The sequence below is a fragment of the Rhinolophus hipposideros genome, assembly GCF_964194185.1.
Source record: "Rhinolophus hipposideros genome assembly, chromosome: 10".
NCBI classification, from domain to species: Eukaryota; Metazoa; Chordata; class Mammalia; order Chiroptera; family Rhinolophidae; genus Rhinolophus; species Rhinolophus hipposideros.
Genome location: NC_138056.1, coordinates 46,085,281 through 46,112,628, shown reverse-complemented (window position 1 = coordinate 46,112,628; position 27,348 = coordinate 46,085,281). Strand labels below are relative to the sequence as shown.

General features: G+C 36.0%; 1 protein-coding gene across 4 annotated transcripts in view; it reads right to left on the bottom strand.

The window, feature by feature from the left end:
- NUP98 (nucleoporin 98 and 96 precursor) overlaps window positions 1–27,348 on the bottom strand; it is a 93,937-nt gene that overhangs the window by 10,616 nt on the left and 55,973 nt on the right. For all 4 annotated transcript variants that reach the window (XM_081063200.1, XM_081063201.1, XM_081063202.1 and 1 more), the window contains exons 19-28: window positions 21,366–21,543; window positions 20,457–20,621; window positions 14,534–14,716; window positions 13,679–13,835; window positions 11,866–12,295; window positions 10,084–10,313; window positions 7,907–8,173; window positions 3,122–3,279; window positions 2,215–2,358; window positions 1,307–1,449 (exon numbers count right to left, since the gene is read on the bottom strand). In XM_081063200.1, coding sequence (XP_080919326.1) covers window positions 1,307–1,449; window positions 2,215–2,358; window positions 3,122–3,279; window positions 7,907–8,173; window positions 10,084–10,313; window positions 11,866–12,295; window positions 13,679–13,835; window positions 14,534–14,716; window positions 20,457–20,621; window positions 21,366–21,543 — 2,055 coding nt within the window. The remainder of the gene's footprint in view (window positions 1–1,306; window positions 1,450–2,214; window positions 2,359–3,121; window positions 3,280–7,906; window positions 8,174–10,083; window positions 10,314–11,865; window positions 12,296–13,678; window positions 13,836–14,533; window positions 14,717–20,456; window positions 20,622–21,365; window positions 21,544–27,348) is intronic.

Sequence of the window (27,348 nt, the reverse complement as noted above, 5' to 3'; positions counted from 1 at the left end):
AAGGTCAAGATAACAAACATACCTATCACCTCTAAAAAAGTTTCATTCTGACCTCTGTAACCTCTCTCTCCTGCCCCACCCTACCGCTGCCCTTCTCAGGCACCCACTGATTGCCTTTCTGTCATTATAGATATAGTTTGTATTTTCCAGAATTTTATGTAAATTGGAATCAACAGTAGGTACACTTTTGGGAGTATTTTTTTTTTTGATCTTGCCTCAGAACTAAATAAAAGTATTTTGTAATTCAATATATTGTTGCAGTGACTGAAGAAGACCCCTCAGTGTTTCTGATATAATGTAAAAAGACACTTCTGAGTTTTAATTAATTGATTAGATATAATAATAGCATGTGTTACTATGTTATTGTAGGATAAATAAACCACTCTTCATTTCTTATTGACACACGCGCGCGCACACACACACACACACACACACACACACACACTACTATATGAGATACCACTATATGCTCATGAAAATGGTGAAATTTTTAAAACTGACAATACCAAAATATGAAGGGATATGGAACAACTAGAAATCTTGGTGGGAATGTAAAATGATACAAGCACTTCTGGATATAAATGAGCACTTTTGTTATGTTTTTTTGTTTTGTTTTAAGGAGGGTGCAGCTTACAGTGGCCCATGTGGAAATCGAACCAGCAACCTTGGTGTTGTCAGCACCACACTCAAATCAACTGAGCTAACCAGCCACCCCTAAATGAGCACTTTTGGATGTAAGTGTTCATAGCAACTTTATTCATAATAGCCAAAAACAAGAACACCTAACTGTCCATCAACAAATAATATTATGCAATAAAAACCTTCTGATATACATTATTAACATGAATAAATCTCAGAATCATTACGCTGAATGAAAGAAGCCAGGCACAAAAGATAATACACAGAATGATCCCAATTATATAAAATTCTAGAACAGCAAATCTAAACTATATTAATGAAAAGTCAGTCAGTAGCTGTCTGGGGTGGGAACTGATTGCAAAGGGGCAAAAGGGAACTCTTTATGAGTAATGTAAACATTATCTTGACTGTGAGTAGTTACATTACATTAAAACCTATCAAACTACACACTTTATTATATGTAAATTGTATCTCATTAAAGTTGACTAAAATAAAATTTAGATTGCTAAGTCTAGTTCCAGTGTTCTTCGTACTCAACTACTCTAGGTTGTATTTTGTCTAAAATAATTTATACGGACTAATGGCAATTTGGCCATGTTTGAAAGGGAAAGGACTCCCTAGGGCTGATCGTGCGCTCAAGTGACTATACTGCAGGGCTCTGATTTACCTGTCACTGTAGAGTTTCAGAAGGTGAAAGCAGACGTCTTGAAGTGGTCTCCGTGAGTCTTGCTCCTCTTCTACCACACAGCCAGAGCCCTCCAGGTATGAAGGAAGTGGGGGGCAGGCATATCTGTCACCCTCAGAGGTATTCTGAAGTTAAGAATTTGATAAACAATACATCAGGTGCCAGTGTGTCACAGATACTATGTCTCAATTACTCAGACATGTGTATTAACAATGTGACACCGTCTAAAGGAAAGTGTCAAAGATTTTAAACTTCTTTTGATCAGCCATATATTCCACTTGTCTTTAAGGAAATGGCAAAGACTACAGATAGCTCTCATCAATCTCACCACTGTTCTTGCCACAATTCTTATTACACTCAAGTTTCTTCAGTGTTCCCTTTTTCTTGACAAATAATATTAAAGACAATAAAAATGGATAGTAAGGAAAGAACTGAAGAAATTATGGCATTAAAAACAGTAATAATACCGCAACACTTGCAAGGAATATGAAATGTGTTATTTATATAGGCAAATTGCAGACCTAATTTGGGGCTATACCAAATCGCAAGTCAAGCAGTATCTCAAGGAATTCCCAAAGAAATAGATACCATTAGGAATGAAGAAAAACCCTCTGATTTGGAGGCAGAAAAACAGCAATAAGAAAGTCAGCTGTGGATATTCATCATATTAAACAAAACAGAAGCAGACACCTGGAAAAATTTAAGAATAGCCCTGTCCAGAGGGCAGAAGACAAGGAAAATGTTTCCCATTGGATTTCTTGGGTTCATTTCAATTTTATGGTACTTTCAAAAAAAGCAGTTAGGAAAAAGTATTATGAAATGTGACGTGATGGTTTTTTTCCCTGCAGTACTTTCCAGGACTCTTGCTTGGCTCTACTGAACACATATACCTGAAATGCTTCTTCATACATGCTGAGTGCCCTGGAAATGGAGGCTGTTGGTGGAAGCAAATACCAAAGATGGACAGCCAGAGAGCGTTTCCAGTCCAACTGGGAGCATACATTGATTTGCTTCTGCTCTGAGAGCTGCCATACCTGCAGGAGACAAAAATCACCATCACAGTTATACAGTATGTTACCTTGTTATTGCCCAGGTATGTAAGTTATTCACTTATTCAAGTAACATTTTAAATGATCTAGTAGCAGTGTTAACGATCCAGATGTAAAATACATTCTTGGGGCAGGTGATTGGAATAACTGCTCTGAGAAGAAATGAGAATCATTGAGAGCAAAGAGGAGGTCTTCTCACTGCCTACAGTTGCCAACTTATAAAACTTTAAGATGTAAATAAATTCTGACCAACTTTTTCATTTTTAGAAATTGACTTTAAGATGGCAGCAATAGAGGCCAGCTTAAAAAAATTATGGCATATCACTCATAAAATGGAATAGAAGTGGCAATTAAAAAGATGAGGCTGCATGACATGAAAAAATTATCCATATAAAGTATGATAAAAAAGTTGCAGAACTGCTATGTATAATTGATTTTATTTTAATATACACATAAGTAAATATGTACACATGTATGTTGATATAAACTTAAATGCGTGTAGAAAGACAAATTATTTACATTGTTTATCACTATGATATGGCGTATATTAACATTTTGATTTCTGTAGAACTAGTTTTTTTCTTTTTACAATGCATAAACTGTATAAACTGAAAATATTTCCATTAAAAATGTTGCTTAGTTATGTGTAATAGTGTACAATTTACAAAAATAACTTTTTGCTTTAACCTCAAGCAAGTTTGTATTTATGAGAAAATTTATGTGAATTTATGAGAAAAGAAGAAAATACCGGTTTGCCAGCCAACAGAGCAAAGATGCGCAGTCTCTCGTCATGGATGAAGCAGTCGGCCTGGAGCTGATGCCAATCCACCAACTGCATTGTGAGCAGCTCCCGGACCGACTGGCTACCCACCAACTGGGATAAAAGAAGGGCAAGACGATGATCACCTACAAGAAAAACAGAAGTTCTCTGGTGATACTGAGAATTTACAGACTTGGGGAAACATGTGGGGGCATTACCTTACTTCTTCTAGCACTCAGGACAGAGACCTGTGATTGCTTTCTGCAGTAGTTCCAAAACAACAACCTAAAACTTAACCATTTTCTTCTTGGGTAGAAAATCTTCCAAGTAGTCCAACCTAAATTGCATATGGACTGCATAGTAGACAGAGTTCAATGACAAATCTATTACTTCTATAACCCTACACAAGGCAATTCATCTATAAAATGGAGGAAAGTATCATGATTCAAAGGTTTATAGTGAAAACTGAGATGGCATGATTGAAAACATGCACAACTACAATGTACTATATAATGACACTGAGAAATGGCAAACTCAAACCTAAAGGAAAACACATGTATATGATGTAAAGAGAATGGCTGAGTCTTTTACCCTCACAGACCCAATCTCTTTTAATAAAATAAAATAAAAAATTTAAGTAAAAGGGGCTAATTAACCAGAATGAGGGGATAGAAATTCCAGTTTATGAAAATTTCTAGTTAAATTGTGAAGAGAAAAATTCTTTTTCTCAGCCCTTATGACAAACTTTCTAGAAGTCAATAGTCCTTTTCCTTTCGTTTTTGTATATCAGTCAGTGCTACATGACTATATAAAGTATTGTCCTGCCAGAAACTATTATTACTGAGAGCAAAGAGGAGGTCTTCTCACGGCCTGCAGTTGCCAACTTATAAAACTTTAAGATGTGAATAAATTCTGACCAACTTTTTCATTTTTGGAAATTGACTTTAAGATGGCAGCAATAGAGACCAGCTTAAAAAAATTATGGCATGTCACTCATAAAGTAACATTATCACTCAATCTCAAAGAGTTTCCTTCACAAACTGGAGAGGCCCGGAGGAAAGAAATCATGCCGCAAGAACACACCTAGAAATGTGCTGCTAGACCAAGGTGGCTCCCTGGTTGTATATAGGTAACCAAGCATGACTGGAGTATGATTCTTGCAGTAAATACTGCAGCCCAGTTGACCATGAGTTGCTAATGTTCCAGGTGAATAATAAGGGAAAAAAGATTATTTCTGTATATCTATAGAACCCCAAAGAGAGGGTTTATAAGCCAACAAATATAAATATCCTGCTCACTAAAGATGTTCAAGTTCAGAGAAGAAACTGGAATGTCATATCTTGAAACAATCATTCATTAAGATCATTTCTCTTTGCTCTGATCACATAACCAACCAATCAGCTTCTTCCAATCCTTAACTTTTCACTTAGACTTCCTCATTGATGACAACATGTATTTGAGAAAATGACAGGATTCTAGGGTACTTTCTCACGTTGATTTTAATGTGTGATGTGAGGTTAGGATCTAAATTCATCTTTTACATGTGAATATCCAACTACCCCAGCATTATCTGTTGAAAAGACTATCCTTTCCATATTTAAACTGTTTTGGCACCTTTGTCAAAAATAACTGACCACGAGTGAAAGGGCTTTATATTTGGATTCTCATTTCTGTTCCACTGATCTGTATATCCATCCTACTATCAATACCACATCATCCTGACTGCTGTAGCTTTATAGAAGTTTTGAAATCAGAAAGTGCTGAGTCCCCTGACTTTGCTAACTTAAAACACTGTTTAAGTTTTTAACATTACCATATAAGGATCAGGACCTGCAAAAATGCCGGCTGGACATTTTCATATAGATTGTGTTGAAAGTATAGATTAACTTGGGGAGAACGGACATTTTAACAATACTGAGGTTTCTAGTCCATCAGTACTTCTCAACCTGGGTGGTTTTGCCCCCTAGGGAACATTTGGCAGTGTCTGAAGATATTTATGGTTGTCACAACTAGAGGGTAGAGGGCAGAGATGCTGCTAAATATCCTACAATGTCAGGAGAGCCTCCACAACAAAGAATTACCAGCCAAAAATGCCAGTGGTGCTGAGGTTGAGATGTAATCCATGAACATGGACTTTATTCAGATCTTTTATTTTTCCAGCAATGTTATACAGTTTTCAGTGCACAAGTCTTAAACTTTTGTTACGTTTATTCTTTAAGTATTTTATTCTTTCTGATTCTATTAGAATTTAAAAAAATTTCATTTTTGGATGGTTTGTAATACAATTGAATTTTGTATATTGATCTTGAATCCTGAGACCTTGCTGAACTATTAATAGTTCTTTAGTCCCACTACTGTTTCTGTGGATTCCATAGGACTGTCTACATAAAGAATTATGCCATCTGTGAATACAGACAGTTCTACCTCTTCCTTCTTAATCTGTGTAACTTTTGCTTCTTTTTCTTGACTGAATACACTGGCTACAATATTCATTACAATCCTGTACAGAAATAGCAGTTACAGAAATTACAATACTGTACAGACATAGTTCCCAATCTTAGTGTTCAGTCTTTCAGTATTAAGCATGATGTTAGCTGTAGGTATTTTATAGATTCACTTTGATACCAGAGTAATGTCATCATAGATGCACTAGAAAGTATTTCCTCCTCTATTTTCTTTTCCTTTTTTTTTTTTCTTGTTTGTTTTTAAGGAGGGCATGGCTCACAGTGGCCCACGTGGGGATAGAACCAACAACTTTGGTGTTATTAGCACCACGCTCTAACCAAATGAGCTAACCGGCCACCCCCCTCCCCTATTTTCTAGAAGAGCTGTACAAGATTGGTATTCATTCATCTTTAAATATAAGATATCTGGGCCTGTGCTTTTCGGAGTGAAGATTTTTAATTACGAATTCAACTTCTTTACTTGTTATGGCTCTATTTAGATTTTCTACTTCTTCTTGAGTCAGTTTTGGTAATTTATATCCTCCTAAGAATTTGTCAATTTTATCTAAGTTGTTGAATTTGTTGACAATTTCTCATAGTATTCCCTTTTCTGTAGGGTTAGGAGCGACGTTCACTCTTTTACTCCTGTGTCTTTCCTGTTTTTCATGATCAGTTTAAAGCTTTGCAGACTTTCTTGATCTTTTCAAAGAACTAACATTTAGTTTTATTGATTTATTGTTTTTATGTTTTCATTTCCACTGATTTGTTCTAATCTTTATTATTATTTCTTCCCTTCTTCTACCCTTTGGGTTTAGTTTGCTTTTTTACTAGTTTCTTAGGTAAAAGCTTAGATTATTGATTTGAGGTGTTTTTTCTTGTTGGGTAGTTACCAGGTAACATTGGTTGATAGTGTTAAAGTATTCTATAGTCTTGATTTTCTGCCTAGTTGTTCTATCAATATTGAAAGTGGAGGTAGTAAAGCAAAAGTTTTTAGTAAACTGAAAGGTAGTGTCTTGCTAAAGGTTTAACTTTACGGTAAGAAAAAAAGGGTGGGAAAAAAATACAGTTTGTGAATGAATAAATCTAAGGACCTGACTTCTGGCATTTAAGATTCTCTTTTGCTACATGTATGTATGCTGGTGAGCATAACTTTATCACTTTAATGATTCATAATCTTTATAGCTTTACAGAAGATCAATCCTAAAGACAAGTTCTTACCGTACAGATAAAGACCAATAAAGGCACTGAGCTAAATGTGTAGTGATAGTGAAATGCAGCTAGCCATTTATATAAATTATGGATTCTAGCCTTTCTTGTGATTTGTTCCTTATAATCCCCAAATTGGCCAAGACCTCAAAAAATCCAGTGGGATGGCTTCAATTAGTTGGCTTCAGATAAATTAAATTCCAACAAAACAAGGTTTGATCAAGGATGAGAATAAGTTGAACTATGTTATCCTTTATTCTTATCAAGATTTGTGTGTAGACAGTCATTAAGTACTAGCTGAATGCGTCTCAATTATTATGTTGGTGCAAAAGTAATTGCGGTTTTTGCAATTGTTTTTAACCTCCTAAACTGCAATTACTTTTGCACCAACCTAATAGAAAAGGAACTAAGAAAAGCACAAATATATATGGTAAGCACTAAAAAAAGCCCGGTGAGTATCTCAACCCAGAAATGAAATTTCTACATATTTATCTGAGTGAGATAAGTGAATTAGTGCAAAACACCTGTTTAAAAGGTTCAGAATATTGCTTATAGTGAGGGGGGGAAACGCCTAAATATCAAAAAAGGAATTTGCTAACATGAATCATTTACATACAAAAGAATACTAAAAAGCATCTGACTATAGTATCTAAATTATAGGACATTGTCATGTCTGACATGAAAAGAACAAGAGTCTGTATGCATGTGTATATATAGCAGGATACCATCTTTGAAAAGTTTTTATGTGTATCAGATGTTGCTCTATGTGCACATATTTGTGTACACTTTATATATTACAAAGCAAATAGTCCGAGCATAAATTGCACACTGAAATGTTTGTAGTGAATAGTAAAGGATTTAGGAGTTTTTGGTTTACTCCTTTTTGCTTACCTGCATTGTCTAGTTTTACTACAAATGTGTATATAGCATATAAAATTAAAATAAAAAAGTAAATTTAACATTTAGGTTCTAAAAAAGAAAACTAGAAGACACAATCCCTATTCTGGAAGAACCAGCAATCTTCCTGGGTAGTCGTCTATAATTAATATTCAGGATAGATGACAAAGGCAAATCCACAATTAAGAGGTATGGATGGTAAGTAGGAAGTAGGCATATGCTCTACCTGACTGCTGGGCCAGACAGCAGGCCTCACTGATCCTCTTGCCTGTGAGGTAGCTGAAGACAGCCTCCACAGGGTTGTCTTTTCGGGTTAAGGAGACTTCTTCCTCAATCTGAGATGCGGCAGTATGGGATAGCCAGCGAGAGAAAGCTCTTCTTCGCTCCAGAATCTGCATGTATTCACTAGATTCATCCAGTGGGCTGTCAAGCTCCTTCAGGTGGCCCCATAGAGCTTCACATAATGTCCATGTTAGGCTCCAGTGCTTCACAACTAAGGAAGGGACAGGAAAACAATGCTATGACACTAAGTCCTACAATAACTATAGAATACATAAATTAATACACATATGCTTAAGAACACATGATAAACACCCAAACAACCACTCAAGTCGATTACCCCTGAATCTGTCTCTGCCTAACTCAGTTGTGTCGTACAAGCTGCAGAGATGGTGGTGTAACTGCTTGCTCCCTCCTTGTTCCTGTAGTACTTATGAGGTGTGATAAAAAAATATGGTGAATGTTTAAATTAAAAAAATTATTACAGTAAAAGACACATTACCATTAATCCCCGTCAAAATACTCCCCCTCACTTCAAACACATCCCATCTTTCCTGCCATTTTCTGAAGCAGTTCTGAAAGTCCTCTTTTGTGAGTGTCTTCAGTTATGCTGTCATGGCTGCCCTGATGTGCTGAATTGATTCAAAATATTTACCTTTCATGGTCATTTTGACTTTAGGGAAGAGCCAGAAGTCACACAGTGCCAGATGATGGTCACTGTGGCATCACCATAAACTAATTTTATCATTTCATGTGTTTCTTCAGCACTTTTTTGCCATTTGAAACAAAATTTCATGCATTGTTCATGATCCATGATTTATTTACTTTAAAGCACACCTACTCTCAACCATAGCTCACACCCGACTGACTGCACCACACAAGTTGAAACTTGTCACACACTGTCACTAAGGTTCGATGTGTCGCTTCCGGTATTAAAGATCCTTGCCTTTCCGATGGATGGTACTCAGCAGCAGCATTCACCGTATTTTGTGATAACACCTCATAAATAACAAATGTAACTCAATGCTCCTTTAAACTGTGTCCTCTAGCCTAATTATGGTTAATATAAACTCAAATGGTAGAGAAAAGTCCTCTAAATTGATCAAATTCTGTTTACAAAATGCTTTAAGGAATATGAAGTGCTCTAAAAATTTGTAAGAGATTATTCTCTCCTGCTATAGGCACAGCATAACATTTAGTGTCTAAATGAGTGCTCAAAGCACTTAAAAGTAAATCAACTCTAACATATACAATGTGACTATATAATAGTTACTATCTTCATTTTACAAATGAGGAACTGAGGTACAGGGTGTTAAGTAATTTGCTCAAAGTTACAGGCAATATGTAGCAGACCCAGGATTCAAACCCAAGTAATCTGAGTTCAATTCTATACTCTTAACCACTATACTACCCGAGAAGGAAAACAAAAAAGAACTATTTACCACTTTAAGCCACTTACAAGTATGCACTGGCAAGGTGACTCACATGTTTGAAAAGACAACTGAAGCAAACACAAAGACGTGAACTCAAACAATTCCTAAAATGTGTAGTATGGAACATTCTAAAATAGTCTCCATATTCCATTAAAGGTGATGTGAAATGTTGCAAAACATAATTATGATTTTTCTACTATTTGACAAAGTAAGTTCCTAAATTAGAAATGCTCTTTATCAAAGTATTGGTTCAGAAAAATATGGTCACCATAGTTACAGAGAAGTAATAGTAAGGGAGGTCAGGAAGGTACGTTATAAATACCAAAGTTGTTGGGTAGACCAAGTGGGACTCAAGCTGGACATGGAAGAATGGGTAAAATTTAGAAAAGCAAGAAGGAATCTCTCTCTCCCTATTACCAGGTAACATTCTTTCTCTGTGGGGAGGAAAGAATGCAATTTCATAAATGTAAGAGATTTGACTGGCTACAGTTCCTTCCAACAAGGACTGGTATGTTCAAGGTCATAAGAGTAATTGTAAACAATGTAATTTCTTTTTGCTTGGGATTTTGCTCATCCCAACTCAACTGCAGAAAAGTACAAGCTCAGGCATATGGAAATCTGTCCTCCTATAACATGTACTCCTATTCCTATTCCTGGGACATCAAAGGTTAGAAGCATAGTCCATACTCACTTTGTGCTTCCAATAAATCTCCTGATGCTTCCTTAACCCAATCTGCATAGTCATGAATGACAGCAACTCCTGGATTGGGAACAATGAGAGGACACAGCTCATCCACATGGACAGTGCTGTGTTTTAATTTGAGCTCCAGAGGTATCTGGTATAATTGCAGGTCTTCATCCAGCTTCTTTTGTCTCAAACTGAGTTTTTCCAAATGAACTTTGAATGGGGACTCAGTTAGGCTACAAGGGCAAATGACAAGATAGAGAAAATAAAGATAAGACAGACGCCAGAATTTTCCTACAACCAAAACTTTGTTTCTTTTTATGATTACAGATAGAATGCAAAACATTGTACTGTGATTTAAAAGAAATTTTGTTTCCTAATGTCATTTCCTAATGTCAAATTATAATGAACCTATTTCCTATATATTGAGTACATAAATGATCTGGTCCATGCAATCAGAATCCAAAGGCTTCTTAGGTCAGGTTATAACAAGCATGGGAATCAGCACAGTTAGACTTGGAATTGGCTTCAGCATGCATCTAAATATTATGAAGTCCAAGGACCAAAAACTTGTGAGATACCTATTTCTTAAATCATACTTAGTGAGGTACTGTGTGTCCCCGAAAATAAGACCTAGCTGCACCATCAGCTCTAATGCCTCTTTTGGAGCAAATGTTAATATAAGACTTGGTCTTATTTTAATATAAGACCCGGTCTTATATAATATAATATAATATAATATAATATAATATAATATAATATAATATAATATATAATATAATACAAATCGGGTCTTATATTAATTTTTGCTCCATAAGACACATTAGAGCTGATGATCTGGCTAGGTCTTATTTTCAGGGAGACACGGTATCAAAAGTAACAAGGTTAAGCTTATAATAGATACTGAAGAACTAACTCAAAATTAAGATAAACATATAGTCAATTTGGCTTTGAATCAATTTTTAAGATTGCTTTTAACAACCTCCAAAACATCATGACATCATGCATGGTTTTAGGTTTAGGATTAACATTCTTAATTGTGAGGTTCAAAAGATGCTGTTATTTCTTCAAAATCTACTTTAAAAACTAACAGTAGGTGATCATAACCACTTAATCTGTAGTAAAGATAGAACAATTTGTTATAATTGTAAAAAGGAAATAGGAAAATGTTACATATTTTGCAAAGAACAACTGTATACCTAGTGCCTAGTAACTACCAGAAAACTATACATATAACCTATCAATCAATCTATCTGCCTACCTACCTACCTATCTGGTATATATAAGCACACAAACATACATGCTGATGGAGGGCACTGTGTAGAAATATATAACATCCATAGTTATCAGATGTCACCATATTTCCAAATACTTATGCATGGATTATCCACAGTTCATACATTCATCTCATCAGGTCTAAGATATAGGAAATGTACTTCATTGAGAATATACCTTATATTTGAATAAAAAAACAAATATCTAAGTGAGAAAACAGAAAAAAATGACTAATAAAAAGGGTGAGAATCCAAGGAATACTGCAGCATTAGCTTGGGGTCTGTTACTTTTCCAACTAAAGTATAATGACTAGGTAAGTATTATATACTCTTCATACCTTGATAATACAAATGGAGTTATCTTACTGATCATTTTAGTTTTTAATTATACAAATACCTTCTGATATCTAAAACTGTGCTAAAAATATATCTAGAAAGATCTCCTGATGATCAAAAGTTTTTTTCTTATCTACCATGTTGCCTTTCTCAAAAAGCGTAAGGAAATGTGACTCACGATTTAACAGCCACTGGATTAGGCAGGAATCCATATTCCACAGAATCAGTAATATGATGATTTTCCACTTCATGAGAGGCACTCAGCTGTTCTCCACTATTAGCAAGAATCCAGTTGGGGCCCCAACCAACCCGAAATGAGCGTCCCATAAATAGGGCTATGTCCATCAAGAGTTTCCCCTTGCCATAGGTGACAGACTTTTCAAGAGGGACTAGGCCTGGTTGTCTGCGTGTACCCACTGTTTTCAACTGAACCTCAGCGGCTGGGCTGGGCACTGTAAACACAGAGGTCAGGGGTGGAGGGACAGACCAAGGGGATGTGGACGGGATATTCATCAAAGACGATGTTCTGGGAGAGCGACATTCTTGCACAGAGGCACTTGGTGAGAAAAAAGCTCCACTTGTAAGTTTTGATTGTAGTAACCCACCAACTAAAATAAGGGGGAGAAAGGCTATTAGAAAACACAGTCTATTGCTTTTCGAACAATAATCAGTGAGGCTGAAATTATAGCTTTACCAAACTAATTAAATCAGGTATAGAAGACCAGAAGCAGGTTAAGTCAGATACTACAGAAATTACTCATTCAACCAGACATCAATGCGGGAATTACCATGATGATGATGTCAACAACATTAATAATAAACACGGCTACTACTATTTAAAAAAACTTATTTAGCACTTATCTGCAGCAGACTCTTTATAAGCAATCTGTATATAGTTTAATTCATCCTTCAGTAACTTTAAATGAAGAATATTATCATCTTCATTTTATAGGTGAGAAAACTGGGCTCAAATAAGTGACTTGTCCAAATTCACAAAGCTACTAAGTGGCAGGGCTGAGAGATAAGCCCAGGTAAGTCTGACACTAGTGCTCATGCCCTCATCAGAATGCCAAATGTTAACTGTTTCTTAGTCAGTAGAAAAAGCTTAATAAAATCCTACCACTCTAATGCTTAATGCTGGGCTTAGGAAACAAAAACCCACTGAGGCATCTTGTGATTGCACATGTGCCTTTCAGAAAAACTGTTGTTACTATTGCCAATTTTCCAATTTTCCATGGTTCTTGTCTAAAGTAAGCAGTTAGCTATTCAGGTATGAGATTTTCATGTAGTGCCCATTATAGAAAAGGTTGCTATGAATGTTTACTTGATGCCTTATTAAAGTATTAAAAGAAGGAAAGTTAGGGCACTCAAAAGAAATGAAAAATAAACGTTTAGTTTAGGCAACATAAATCTCTTCCTCTGTTTTTCAAAATGTTTTAAAATTACATCTGCTTAAGTCCTTTGTCCTCTACCTCCAATCCCACCCACATAGCTAAAAGCCTGCTAGAAAAGGGAAAGCTTTGAAATGAAAAGTGTAATCACTTCCCTGGGAATTTGGGAAGGTTTAGGGAAAGTAGAAATCTGACAAGTTTTTTTGCATTATGAGAAGCAACATTTACCCCTAGAAGACAATAAGGAAGAGTGTTAGGACTGTAAAAAAGAGTACAATTTGATGTTACCTCGAAGATGTGATAAAAATTAGGAAATCTGAGATTACTATCTAATCCACATTCATAAGCAAATAAAAACATGACTCTAAACAAAACACAAATGCGTTTTTTTCCCCATACAACTTTTGCATCAGTACCAATAAAGCAAATCATAGCTTTTAAAAACTGGCCCCACTAAACAGATATTTATACATTTCCTCTTGGATCCTTATGTCATACACCTTTAAGGGGGATATTTGCTAGAGAAGTCTGCTCAACTTACAAGATACATGAAAAGCAGGACTTTACACCTTTCTTATAAAATAGCATCTTTTACAGTACCTAACGAACGGGATTTTGATGAGTGGGCTGCTGAAATGGGGAGTCTGGGAGAACAGATTTCTTGAGAAGTGTCTACTTTAGAAGGAAGGCGGCTGAAGCGTTGATCCAGGACCATATCTACATCTTCTTCATCAGTAAGCAATGATGCTTTCATGATCTAAAAAGGCAATATCTATAGAATTAATGTGCTCCCCCAAAGCCAAAGGCGATAACAGAAAAATGCAGTTTATAACAACCGATAAATCCCTCTGCCTCAAGGCTGTGTCCAGAGCAGGTACAGTTGTATAACTGACTTAATTACACTTGTATGTGCCTCAAGGGTAGAAGTTATATAATACTCCTCTTCTTTGTATTACAGTCTCACCAGAGCCTGGCACACAGCAATCTCTCACATGGTTGCTAAACGAATGATTTCAAAGTCAAATAAGCCAAAGGTTAAACTCATAATATGCCAAAAGGCATGGGCAGGGGAAGTTGAAGCAGAGCTTAAAAAGAAACCTGCATCTACTAAGTTTCTTGTTCGTTTTTTAACTTTTGTGGAGCACTTTCAAGAGCCTCAAAACCAATCTATGAAGTAAACACAGTAATATTTTATAGAGAAAAATCAGTGCTCACAGGTATTAAGTGACATGCCTAAAGTCACATAGTAACAGCTACAAAACTGGGGTTAGAATCTAGGTCTTCTGAACCTTTCCTTCCCAAATAGGAAAATAAGGCCCAAACATGGGCCATATTCCTGTTCTTATTCCAGAGAGTATTCAATGCTCTTAAATGGAGGAAGAGGTCCAATGTTATGCAAGGGAAGTAAGTATTAGTTTGGCTTTCTGTTGTAGTAGGGGTGGGTTAGGACTTCACCTGTAAGACATGTGGATTAATTCCCAGAGAAGATGCAATGTGTGTTGAAGCAGACACAGGTTCCTGATCCTCAGGCACGCTCTCTTCTAACATGGAATCCAAAATTGGCTCCTGGGTGATATCTACCATGTCACTGTCCAGTTCCACAACCCTCCCTAACTGCTCCACCTCTGGACTCTGGCTCTGTAGATAGCAGAAAGATCAGGGAAGCAGCATTAAATTACACCAAACAGAGCTTCTAGACATATTTAGTTTATTCAGAATATGATATAGCAATGTTAGATTCTGCCCATTCCACATAATGTGAGGTAGCATATTTGCTAAAGAGGATTTAACAACAATTACCAAAAAATCCCCCCTATAAGTACTTGGGATGTAAATGAAGATTCACAGACTCACACTTTTGTAATATTTCGGTCTGGTGGCTGGAACCTAAGCCAAAATCCATAATGAAAAAATGGTGGTCTTCAGACAAAGACTATGCCTTACCTGATTTAGCTAGCAACTACAATTTTCCAGTTTATACAGGGTCACCCTGCCCTTACACTGCCTTATAGCCAGAAGCCATTGGGAAAAGAGAATAAAAGATACAAATATCAAAGTCTCCAGTAACTTTGTATTTTTTTTTAAAAGAAAACATTTAGAAACAAATTTCTAGTTAACACAAGTTGGGCCAGGAATTTATCTTTTGAGTAACTGGATCCTAAGGTCAGTTGGGCTCTACCTGTGCCATACCATGTAAGTAAGATACAAAAGGAAAAATAAAGTAATATTTTGAGGAACAAGTTTAATCTGGGAATAATTCCTTTATGTTTAAAAATGTCAAGCAGTTTTTATCAAGCAGTTTTACATTTATCAAGCAGTTTTAAAGATATAGGTAAACACTTATAGAGTTGAAGCACACTAAAATAACTAGTTCACTACAAATTCATCAAATATGTCCTAAACTTTCATATGTCCTGGCAAAATGTTAACAAGTGGCTAAGCCAAGTTATGGAATATTCTCAATCTAAAAGTTCTACCAATTTTTATCACGATCTCACTTTAGATTATTAACCTTCCACAATTTTTGGTTTATCTTTCACAAGTGGCCTATTTCATGCTAAACCTCAAATGGATGCTATTGCATGTCAGGTAGCTTAAAATTGTTTTTCATGATTTCTTTGGACAAAGAAACCATTAGTACACCTTTTTCTACTTTATTTGTAATGATGTGTTAGCTATTGTTCCCCTGCATTCCTTTAACAAATACCCTTACCAAAAGAATGACTGCTCCCATATTTAATTGTAGAAAAATCTAGGTGTTGGATACATGGTTAATTGCCACTTAAGACGTGAACAATTCCCAAGGACTGCTCTAACAAAACTTGAAGCCAGATAATGGTTAAAAAGCAAAGATGACATTTTTTTTACCTGTTGGGGAGGCTACAGGCAGGTCTAACTACTTTTATGCTTTAAAATTCTGGGGGAAAAAATGCAGCCTTGGTGATGATGCTCCCATTATAATTACAAGGATTATGGGAACACTCTCACTCCAATGGCTCCCTGGTATGTTGATTTTTAACCAATGCACTTTTAAGGGAAGTGGTGAAACTTCCCATCTTCTGCCAACCTACCAGATAGGATACCCTATCTATACGTATTTTATATAATGTATTACGATGTATTATAATTTCTTGCATATACAGAGGGTGCTCAAAAAATCTATACACATTTTAAGAAAGGAAAAAAACTATACTAATTGTAGTAATATATATTGATAACAAAAGATGAACACAAGTCACGTTTGACTTTTGCAATTACAAGAGGTGCTCAAAGTGGTTACCATCAGAGTCCAAACATTTCTGATTATGGCAAACTACTGCTGGAGCATAGATAACATCTCTTAAAACGTGTATACGTTTTTCGGCACCCTCGGTATTCATTTGTCTCACCAGATTGTTAAGGCTTGAAAACAATCATGGCCTACTGTTTTTTGTATCTACCACAAAGAACATTGTTAAATTCAACATTCACTGAACACTTTCTTTGTTATTTCTATTGCCTAATGCAGTGCCTTATACATAGAGAAAGCAATTATGAAAGGACAAGGAGGAGCAAGAATGGGTGGGAGGAAAGAAAAAAGGGGGAAGATGGTTCCAACTTATTACACTACTCAACAAAGGAGTACTGACAGCAAGAGACATTCACTTAGAATGCTTTTAGGCAAAATGGGAAGATATCAAATAATTGGGTTACGGACCTACAGGACCCAGCATATCTTTAAGAAGAATGCTACGGATCAAGGTTTTATTTGCTACACCCTCATGTATAGACTTCAAAGCTGTAAGATATCTTCAATGGACAAGGAAGAAGTGAATTATTATGAAACTGTGAGGACCTGAGAAGCTCTTAGAACCCCCTAGATGCATATTTTGTTAAAGTATACCTAAGTAATTGCAATAAACCCCCACTGTGTACTTATTTTCAGAGAAATCTTGGGAGATCAGGTGCTTCTTCAAAGCAAGTCCTAGGAAGAAAAGTACACTAAATAAAAAAATGATGGCTCAGAAGGAACTGAAGAGGAAAAAAAAAAAAGTCCCTGGGGGGCAAGGGGTCTATAGAAAAGAAAGGCATGTACTAGGAGAAGCAGACAAACAGTATTATTTTAACTTGCCTTTTCCTACACTGTAATAGGATATCTTATTTATGTCTAAACATCAGCACAGCATATTACAAATGTTAAGTACACATAAAATATATGTAAAATGGCTATTCCGACATATGGAGGGGGGGATTCATAACTGAAACCTTTAATGACCGAGAAACCTCCACTTTCCAACTCAAAAGGATTGTCCTTATACAAAGCTGCCAATACTCTAAACATAAAGCATCTCCTAATCCAGTAGGTTAAATGATTCAAATAGATACAGTATATCGACACCCATATTCAACAAAGGATAAATGACCAATCTACGGTAAGAGATGTGAAAACAATTCATACTGTCCTCTCATCCAAATATTTTAATCCAGTATAACTACTACTGTTGCTTGCCTCCAAAACAACATGCTTTCTAACTGCAACGAATGTTTTCTATTCATTTTGCTGGAAAAGCAGACCTGTCAACAATATTGCATTCTCAAGAGAAATTCCACGTCAGGGTTTCAAGGGCCCACCAAAGTAAGTGCATGTCTTTACACATACAATCAGGAATATTACTGCAAGAGGCATAGGATTCAGTAACATTAATGTCTGAAGCAAACAGGCTTGTGGCTATAGAATTAGTTTATATATATGAAATATCTACAAATTAAATTAAAATATAAAGTATATATTAAAAATATATATTGGCTCATTGGATAAATTTAGATAACTGCCATTTTATTTTTTTAAAAAGTATACATAGATAAAATGGAATTTTCTTCTAAATTGTAACCACTGTTTTCCTTTAAAAAAATTTTAAAGTTATGTGAATGTACTTACCAAGTGAACAATGCTAAGTTTCTGAGCAAGTCAGTTAGTCTGTCTTGATGGTACTGAAAACAAGTTACATTTCAGTATAAGGCTGAGGTTAAAAACAAAACAAAACTGCATGTCTCTCTACCTGATGCCAAATATCTGAGGCTTTTCAACAGTTCCGAAGCCTGGCTGCATATCTCAACCATCTGGGGAAATGTAAACCTGAACCCCATGCCAGATCTATGAAATCAAAGCTCGCCAACATACTGATGCAATCCATCAGCTGAAAACTGGTTCCCAGATCAGCAATCTGGAACTAATGATCTAACTACCAAACAAAACATTTCTGCAACTGCACTAATTCATCTGTGTGAAGGTTTTTCTGCCAAAATTTTCTTTAACTTAAAAGGCATAAGAGAAGATTACATGAAATTTTAGTTACCTTTATGTTTTCTGGTTGCTTAGATTTACTTGCTTTTTTAGGAGCAAAGTAAGGCTTAAGAATGAACTGTAAAGAAGTGACTGAGGATATTGTAAAAAAGACAGTGGAATAAATGTGACCATTAAACAAAATCATAACTCTTCCTAGAACCTGAGATCCTGTACAGGGCAAATTAAAAAAAAAAAACAAAGAGGAAAAAAGAAAAAGCTACAGCAGACTGAGAGAACGCTATATCATGAAAATCAATCTCTCTAAGGGGGCCAGGTGACAGCACTCTTGAAGATAGCACTTTTGACACTGGAATGAGAAGACTGGTCTGTGTATTCCCAGTTCATTCAGATGGTTCAAGTATTCTCATGCCAAGTAAAATATAGGTCTTTGATACTAATAACTAAAAACTTTGTAACCACTGGGCAATATGAAGGAAGAGTTCTTTAGAATCCCACATTATTGTTTTAACACATTAGCCTGAATATCTAAACAACTCTACCCATTTCTCCCATTTCTGCTTTCCCCATCCAAAAGGTCAAAAACCATCCACTTCCTCAAATCAAAGGAGATGTCCGAAAAAAGACCCCTATTTACTATATTCTCTTCACCCATTTTGATCCTCATCATCTCTTTCCTCTAGAATCTTGTTCTAAAATATTTTGGTGCTCAGTTTTTCAGAATTCTTTCTCACCTACTCAAGTGTCATCACAGGAATTTATAGTTATCTGTTACTATTTATAAGAGCCTAAAATTATATGGTTATATTATATGGTTATCAAAATTATATAAATTTGCTTTGTCCATAGATAAAGCATTTTTCCCCCAGCTGTATCTTTAGGATCCTTCATATTACTTTCATTGGAAGAAAATAAGTCTATCTGACTATTATCCTAAGAAATATATGTAAGATCAAAAAAACACTTTGGAAAGGATTATAGAAAGTATATGATTCAGACAAAATGAACATGGGTAACTGGAAAACCAAGTCCATTTACAGCATTTCTTAGTTCAGAAGAAATTTCTTAGGGGTGTCCTAAATGCTACAAAGATAAAAGTCAACATATTTTCCATTTCCCACTTTTATCACACCCTCCCCTTCACCCTGTACGCGCAAACATGAACATACACAATAATCTCAAAAAATGCCTCCCAAGAAATTATTTAATAAATCATAAAAATCGCACAAATCAGTAGCCATAAGAATTGTTGCATGGAAAATTCCAAAAATCCTGGTTTTAGCAGCTGAGAGGTAGAGGATGCTTTACAAAGAAATTCTGTATCAAGTTCTTTCTTTGAGGGAGTATGGCAGCAAAGAAAAAAGTTTTTGTTATTTGATTTAATATAAACAATATCCAAATGAAAGTAGAACTTTTATGAGTTGGCAAAGAAACTACCTGATATTTAAATTACAAACCTTTCCCTACAAGGACAGAAAGTTTATGGCTTAACAATGCTGAAAAAGAGTAAGATACAAGTGATTGCAATGCAGCCCATACTCTCCCCGAGCCAAATAATTCATTTGCATTCTAAAACTTTATCTATTTTCATAGAGTATGTACCGTTAATATACAAATATCAAGAAGTATAAGCAAACAACTTGAGAAATATGGAGTTAAAAGCCCTTGCAGAAAGCTGATTGAACTTTTAAAAAAAACACGGAGGTAAAGAATAAGATTAAACTGCACATCAGGTAGTCAACAAAAGAAGGATTTACTTTGAATCAACCCACACAAGCAAAAGGCTATCTTAAGTTGATCACTGAGGAGAGAATTCAACAAGTCCAAATGAGGTGGGGAGGGGAAGGGTTGTTAAAAAAAGACAATCTGTAGATGGAATGATCCAAACAGCAAGAGAATTCTGTAAATCTCTCAAGTAAAAAACAGATGCCAGTACCACCTCATGCCCTCCCTTGTACTTGTCTCAATGTGATTGCCAATACATTTGTACTCTTCAAAGTTCCAGCGGTCATAAAACAGCTTTGTACTAGCTGAATGACTTGGTTTCAACTTCTGTATCACGGATGCCATTCAAATTCATTGTCCTTTCTCTACCTGGGGTGGAGGTGCTGGTTTGCCATTAAGAGCCATCTGGAATGGGGTGGCCTGGCCTGCAGGCGGCAAAGGGGCAGTCTTCAACTTCTTCGTACTAGTTTTGGATGGTCGTTCCTCCTCTTCTTCATCAGAATCTTGAAGGCCATACTTAGAAAAATGAGATACCTAAGGAAGAGGAGAATTCAACAAAATCAAGTTTAAAACTGTTATATTCAAAAGAGCTTCCACAGTATTTGTCCTAGCAATCCTGAAGATTAGCTTTAAAAAAAAATTTTAAAAAATTAAGAGATTATCACAATATTTATTTAAAGCACAATGGAATGTCACCTATCACATTTTACCGTTTTTCTAAGATTTAGATGATATTCGGTGAATGTACTAGTGGCTCATATAATTACTAAATTAATATATTAACATAGGAAACTGAATCCTAAAGAGCCATTACAATTTTCACAACTATATACTACCTAACTGTTCTCTACCAACACAAGGGCCTTCAACAAGTTAAATAATCCAATTAGTCTAGAAAAAAAAGACACCAATGGGTTAAACTTTATAAAAGAAGGGAGGAAGTCAACCTCTACATCCCAGAAATCTTTAAAAGAATGACAATTCTTTGGGAAGAGTTGATCTATGAAGAGACAAAAGTTCTGCCTGATGTCGCTGATGATGCCACCAAGAGAAATCACACCTTAGAAATGTAGCTAAAGGTTCACAGGATGGGACAGGGGATTTGAATCATGAGCCCTAGGGTTTATCTAGATGTGTATGTAATTTGGAGCATTTCATGATGTACTTCTACATCTATTTCCTAATTTGAAAATAAAGAGAATTAACGAGACGATCACTTCTAACAAGCATTTTATGACTCTCATTACAGTTAATTAAAATAAGGTTAAATGACTATACCTTAAACACCCAAGACCCTGTTTCAGGACGGTACTCTTTGAACTGAGCACCCTGTTTCCTCGAAACTGCTTCTAATCTTCCCTCATAGTTGATATCAGCAAGTCGATCTGGGCTCTTTATTAAACAACGAGATGTTTTATCTGTTGGCCAAACTCCGTCCAATGTAACTTCAGCCTTCCTGTAATGTACAACCAAGTAATGTATAAATGTTTCATATTTAAGGCCAGAAATCAATTAACATCTATATAAATAGCAAATAAAGGCACCTATGTTACTTTGGAATTGTTCTGGTGTTTGCTTGCCAAAGTAGATAAGCTTAAGAGAAATGGGAATTACTCCCACATCAACTAGCTCAGTATCTGGTACGAGAGTCCTACTCCATTTATTCCCAACCACTAAGGAACATCAATTATTTCCAATGTAATTTTAATAACATTTAAGCTATGCATCCCTGACCAAGTCCACTGCTAATAGGTCAGCGGTTATAGTCTAGTGCTAAGACCTAAGTCTCAGTGAAGCTCTTAGAGAGCTGCTGTACTTAACAGCAATGTTAACAGCAGCAACCACCACTGATAAACAACAAATGCTTGCAAAAAGAAGTATCAGGAATATCACAGTATTAACCATTAAATAGTGAGTGTAAAGATGACTATAAGTGGTTATATATCCTTCTAATATTAGTACCTGCGTTCAAGGACTGTTTTCCTATTCATTCTGTATGCCTTGCACCTAGTACAGTGACTAGCACATAACAGATGACTTTTTAAAACATTTTTTATTGTGGTAAAAAGGAATAACATAAAATTTACCATCTGAACCATTTTTAACTGTACCATTCACTAGCGATAAATATATTCACATAGTTGTGCAACCAATCTTCAGAACTTTTTCATCTTGCAAAACTAAAATTCTGTAACATTAAAAAACAATTGTCTATTTCCCATTACTTTTATCCACTGGCAACCACAATTCTACTATCTGTTTCTAAGAATTTGACTCTTTAGGTGCCTTAAATAAGTGGCATTATACAGTATTTATCTTTTTATGATTGGTTTGTATCACTTATCATGTCCTCAAGGTTCATTCAAGAGGTAGCATGTTTCAGAATTTCCTTCCTTTTTAAAGGCTAGATAATATTCCATTGTATGTAGATACATTTTATTTATCCATTAATCTGTCAACGGATACGTGGGTTGCTTCTACCTCTTGGCTACTGTGAATAGTGCAGTTATGAACATGGGTGTGTAAATATTGCTTTGAGATTCTGCTTTCAATTCTTTTGGATACATACCTAGAAGCTGAATTGCTGGATCATTTTTAATTTTTTAAGGAACCACCATATTCTGTTCTATAACGGCATACCATTTTACCTTCTCATCAACAATACAAATGGATTCTAATTTCTCCAAACTCTTGCAAAACGTATTTTTTAAATAGTAACCATCCTAATGAGTGTGACAGCTTATTATGGTTTTGATTTGCATTTCCCTAATTATTAGTGGTATTGAACATCTTTTCATATGCTTGTTGATCATTTGCATGTTATCTCAGGAGAAATGTGTATTCAAGCCCTTTGCTCATTTTTAATTTTCTTATTGTTGTGCTACAAGGTCGGACAATTAAGTTCGTGAACTCACACTAGAAAAAGTGCTACCTACCTCACTGCTGATATCACTACGGTCACCTTTGAAGTACTCCCCTTGGAAAGCTATGCACTGATGCCAACGCCTAGTCCACCCTTCAAAGCAATTTTGGAACTCTTTTTCCAGAATGGCCATCAGAGCTGTTGTCGTACTACCCTTGATGTCCTGAAATGTCCTCCTTTCAATATTTCCTTTATCTTTGGGAAAAGAAAGAAGTCACTGGGGGCCAGATCAGGGGAATAGGGAGGGTGTTCCAATACAGTTATTTGTTTACTGGCTAAAAACTCCCTCACAGAGAATGTCGTGTGAGCTGGTGCATTGTTGTGATGCCAGAGCCAGGAATTGTTGGAGAAAAGTTCAGGTCATCTAACCTTTTCACTCAGCCTTTTCAGCACTTCCAAATAGTAAACTTGGTTAACTACTTGTCCAGTTGGTACAAATTCATAATGAATAATCCCTCTGATATCAAAAAAGGTTAGCAACATCATTGCAACAAGTTCGCGAACTTAATTGTCACACCACATATAGTTCTTCATATTCTGGTTATTAATCTCTTATCATATACATGATTTGTAAATATTTTCTCCCATTCTGTAGGTTACCTTTTCACTCTTTTCACAGTGCTCTTTGATGTACAGAAATTTTAAATTTTGATGTAGTCCAATGTGTTTATTTTTACTATTGCTGCCTGTACGTTTAGTGTCATACCCAGGAAATTATTGTCAAATATAATGTCGTAATTTCCCATTTTATTCTAAGAATTTTAGTTTTAGGTCTTTGATTGACTTTTTTTTAAAAATAAATTTTATTGGGGAATATTGGGGAACAGTATGTTTCTCCAGGGCCTATCAACTCCAAATTGTTGTCCTTCAATCTAGTTATGGAGGGCAGCTCAGCTCCAAGTCCAGTCGCCATTTTCAATCTTTGTTGGAGGAGGGTGCAGCCCACTATCCCATGCGGGAATTGAACCAGCAACCTTGCTGTTGAGAGCTTGCGCTCTAACTGAGCCATCCGGCCAACCCTAAGTTAATTTTTATATACTGCACAAGGGTCCAACTTCATTCTTCTACATGTGAATGTCTAGTTTTCCTAAAACCGTTTTTTGAAGAGATTGTTCTTTCCCCATTTCATGGTCTTGGCATCCTTGTCAGAAATCATTTAACCACATACGAGGTATGATCAAAAAATACAGTGAATGTTTAAATTAAAAAAAAATTATTATAATAAAAGACACACTGCCATTAATCCCCCTCAAAATACTCCCCCTCACTTCAAACACTTATCCCATTGTTCTTGCCACTTTCTGAAGCAGTTCTGGAAGTCCTCTTTCATATCTTGAGTTGCGCTGTCCTGGATGCCTTGAAGTCCTGAATTAATTCAAAACGCTTACCTTTCATGGTCATTTCAACTTTGGGGAAAAGCTGCCAGAAGTCGCACAGTGATAGATGTGATGAATAAGATGGATAAGGACACACCATAATGTTTCTGTTTGACAGAAATTGCCATACAAGAATGCATGACATAGAGCCTTTCCACTGTTATCAAACAATACAGTGAATGCTGCTGCCAAGTGCCATCCAATAGAAAGACAGGGATCTTCAATATGGGAAGCAGCATGTTGAACCTTAAAAAGTATATGGTAAGTTTCAACTTGTTCAGTACAGTCAGTTGGGTGTGAGCTACAGTTGAGAGAAGGTGTGTTTTAAAGCGTGCCGTAAAAAATCCTCCATCATGACAACGTTCCATGTCATACATCGCTTCTGGTAGATGGCAATTTCTTTGAGGGGATATAAATGTCTAATCATTATGTTGTTTTATACACCTGAAACTAATAAAATAAAACAAAACCTAAAACAAAACAAACAAATATTACAATGTGTCCTCATCTATTCACCGGATCTGGCTTCGTGCGACTTGTGGCTCCTTCCCAAACTCAAAATGATTCAGGCCATTGAGGCAGCCATGACAGTGCAACTAAAGACACTCATGAAAGAGGACTTCAAAAACTGCTTCAAAAAGTGGCAACAACGATAGAATAAGTGTATTCAAAGCGAGGGGATGTATTTTGAGGGCGATTCATGGCAATGTGTCTTTTACTGTAATAATTTTTTTTTTAATTCAAACATTCACCAATTTTTTTGATCACACCTCGTGTGGTAAAGGTTTATTTCTAGGCTCTCTCATTCTGTTCCATTAGTCTGTATTGTCTGTTTTTATGCCAATAACACACTGTTTTGGTTACTGCAGCTTTGTAATAAGTTTTAAAGTCAGAAAGTATGAGTCCTCCAGTTTTGTTCTTTTTTAGATTAAGTTGGCTATTTCAGATCCCTTGAGATTCTATGTGGTTTTAGGATGCATTTTTCTATTTCTGCAAAAACTGCCACTGGGATTTTTATACAGATGCAGTAAATTTGTAGATTGCTCTGGGTAGTATAAATATCTTAGCAATTTTAAGTCTTCCAGTCCACGAAAATGGGATACCTTTCCATTTATTTATCTTCTTTCATTTCTTTCAGCAATGTTTTATAGTTTTCAGTATACAAGAAGTCTTTTGCCTCCTTGGTAAGGTTTATTCCTAAGTGTTTTATCTATTTGATGTTATTATAAATGGAACTATTTTCTTAACTTCCTTTTTGGGATGTTCATTGTTAGTGTATAGAAATCCAACTGATTATTTTTTCTTTAAAGATTTTATTGAGAAAGGGGAACAGGACTTTATTGGGGAACAGTGTGTACTTCCAGGACTTTTTTCCTTTCAGTCTTAGTTGTGGAGGGCGCATCTCAGCTCCAGGTCCAGTTGCCGTTGCTAGTTGTAGGGGACGCAGCCCACCATCCCTTGCAGGAGTCCAACCGGCAACCTTGTGGTTGAGAGGATGCGCTCCAACCAACTGAGCCATCCGGGAGGCAGCTCAGCTCAAGGTGCCGTGTACAATCTTAGTTGTAGGGGGCGGAGCCCACCATCCCTTGCAGGAGTTGAGGAGTTGAACCGGCAACCTTGTGGTTGAGAGCCCAGTGGCCCATGTGGCATGTGGGTCGAACCGGCAGCCTTTGGAGTTAGGAGCACAGATATCCAACAGCCTGAGCCACAGGGCTGCCCCCACCAACTGATTTTTGCGTGTTGATTTTGTATCCTGCTACCCTGCTTAATTTGTTCATTAGCTATAACACTGTTTTTGGTGGAATCCTCAGGATTTTCTTCATACAACATCAAATCATCTGCCATCTACGAACAGAGATAATCTTATTTCTTCCTTTCCAATGTGGATGGCTTTTATTTCTTTTTCCTGCTTAATCGCTCTAGTTATAACTTCCAGTATTATGTTGAACAGAAGTGGCAAAAGTGGGCACCTTTGTCTTGCTCTTAACCTCAGAAGAAAAAATTTCAGTTTTTCACTATTGAGTATGATATTCGCTGTGGCTTTTTCAAATATGGCCTTTATTATGTAGAGGTAGTTTATTTCTAGCTCCAGTTTGAGCGTCTTTCCCATGAAAGGATGTTGACTTTTGTCAAATGTTTTTTCTGCACCAATGGAGACGATCATGTGATTTTCTTCATTCTGTAAATGTGACGTATTACACTAATCGATTTTCGTATGTTGAACCATCCTTTCATTCCAGGAATAAATCCCACTTAGTCATGATGTGTAATCCTTTCAATGTAGTTAAATCCTGTTTGCTAGTATTTTGTTGAGGATAATCATGTCAATATTCATCACAAATATTTGTAGTTTTCTTGTAGTGCCTCTGTCCAGCTTTGCAATCAGGGTAATGATAGTCTCACAGAATGAGTTCAGAAGTGGTCCCTCCTTTTCAATTTTTTGTAAGAGTTTGAGAGGAATTGGTGTTAATTCTTCTTTAAATGTTTAGCAGAATTCACCATTGAAGCCTACTGGTTTTGGGCTTTATGGGAGGTTGAGGTTTTTGATTACTGATTCAATTTCTCTATTACTTATAGGACTGTTCATATTTTCTATTTCTTCATGATTCAGGTTGTGAATATAAATTATTTTAACTATGGCCCTTTCACCTGTCTAAAGAGATATCAGAAGCTAGTGTCTCACACCAAAATAAAGAGAAAGACTTAAGCATGGGCATAATAAAACTACGACAAAAAAGTACCACTAAAAAGTGGTGTTTGGAAACCAACAGTTGGACCTGATAATAATAGGGAAAAGGAGTCAAGACGTCATACTGTAGCATTTCTTTATCATTTATACTTTAAAATGAAAGTACAGAAAAAATAATTGCACACTGTACAGTAAGTTTAAAAAGCAAGTTGTAGAAAAATGTATATAATATGAACATATTTGTGTTTATAAAAAAACAAACTGCTTTAGCTG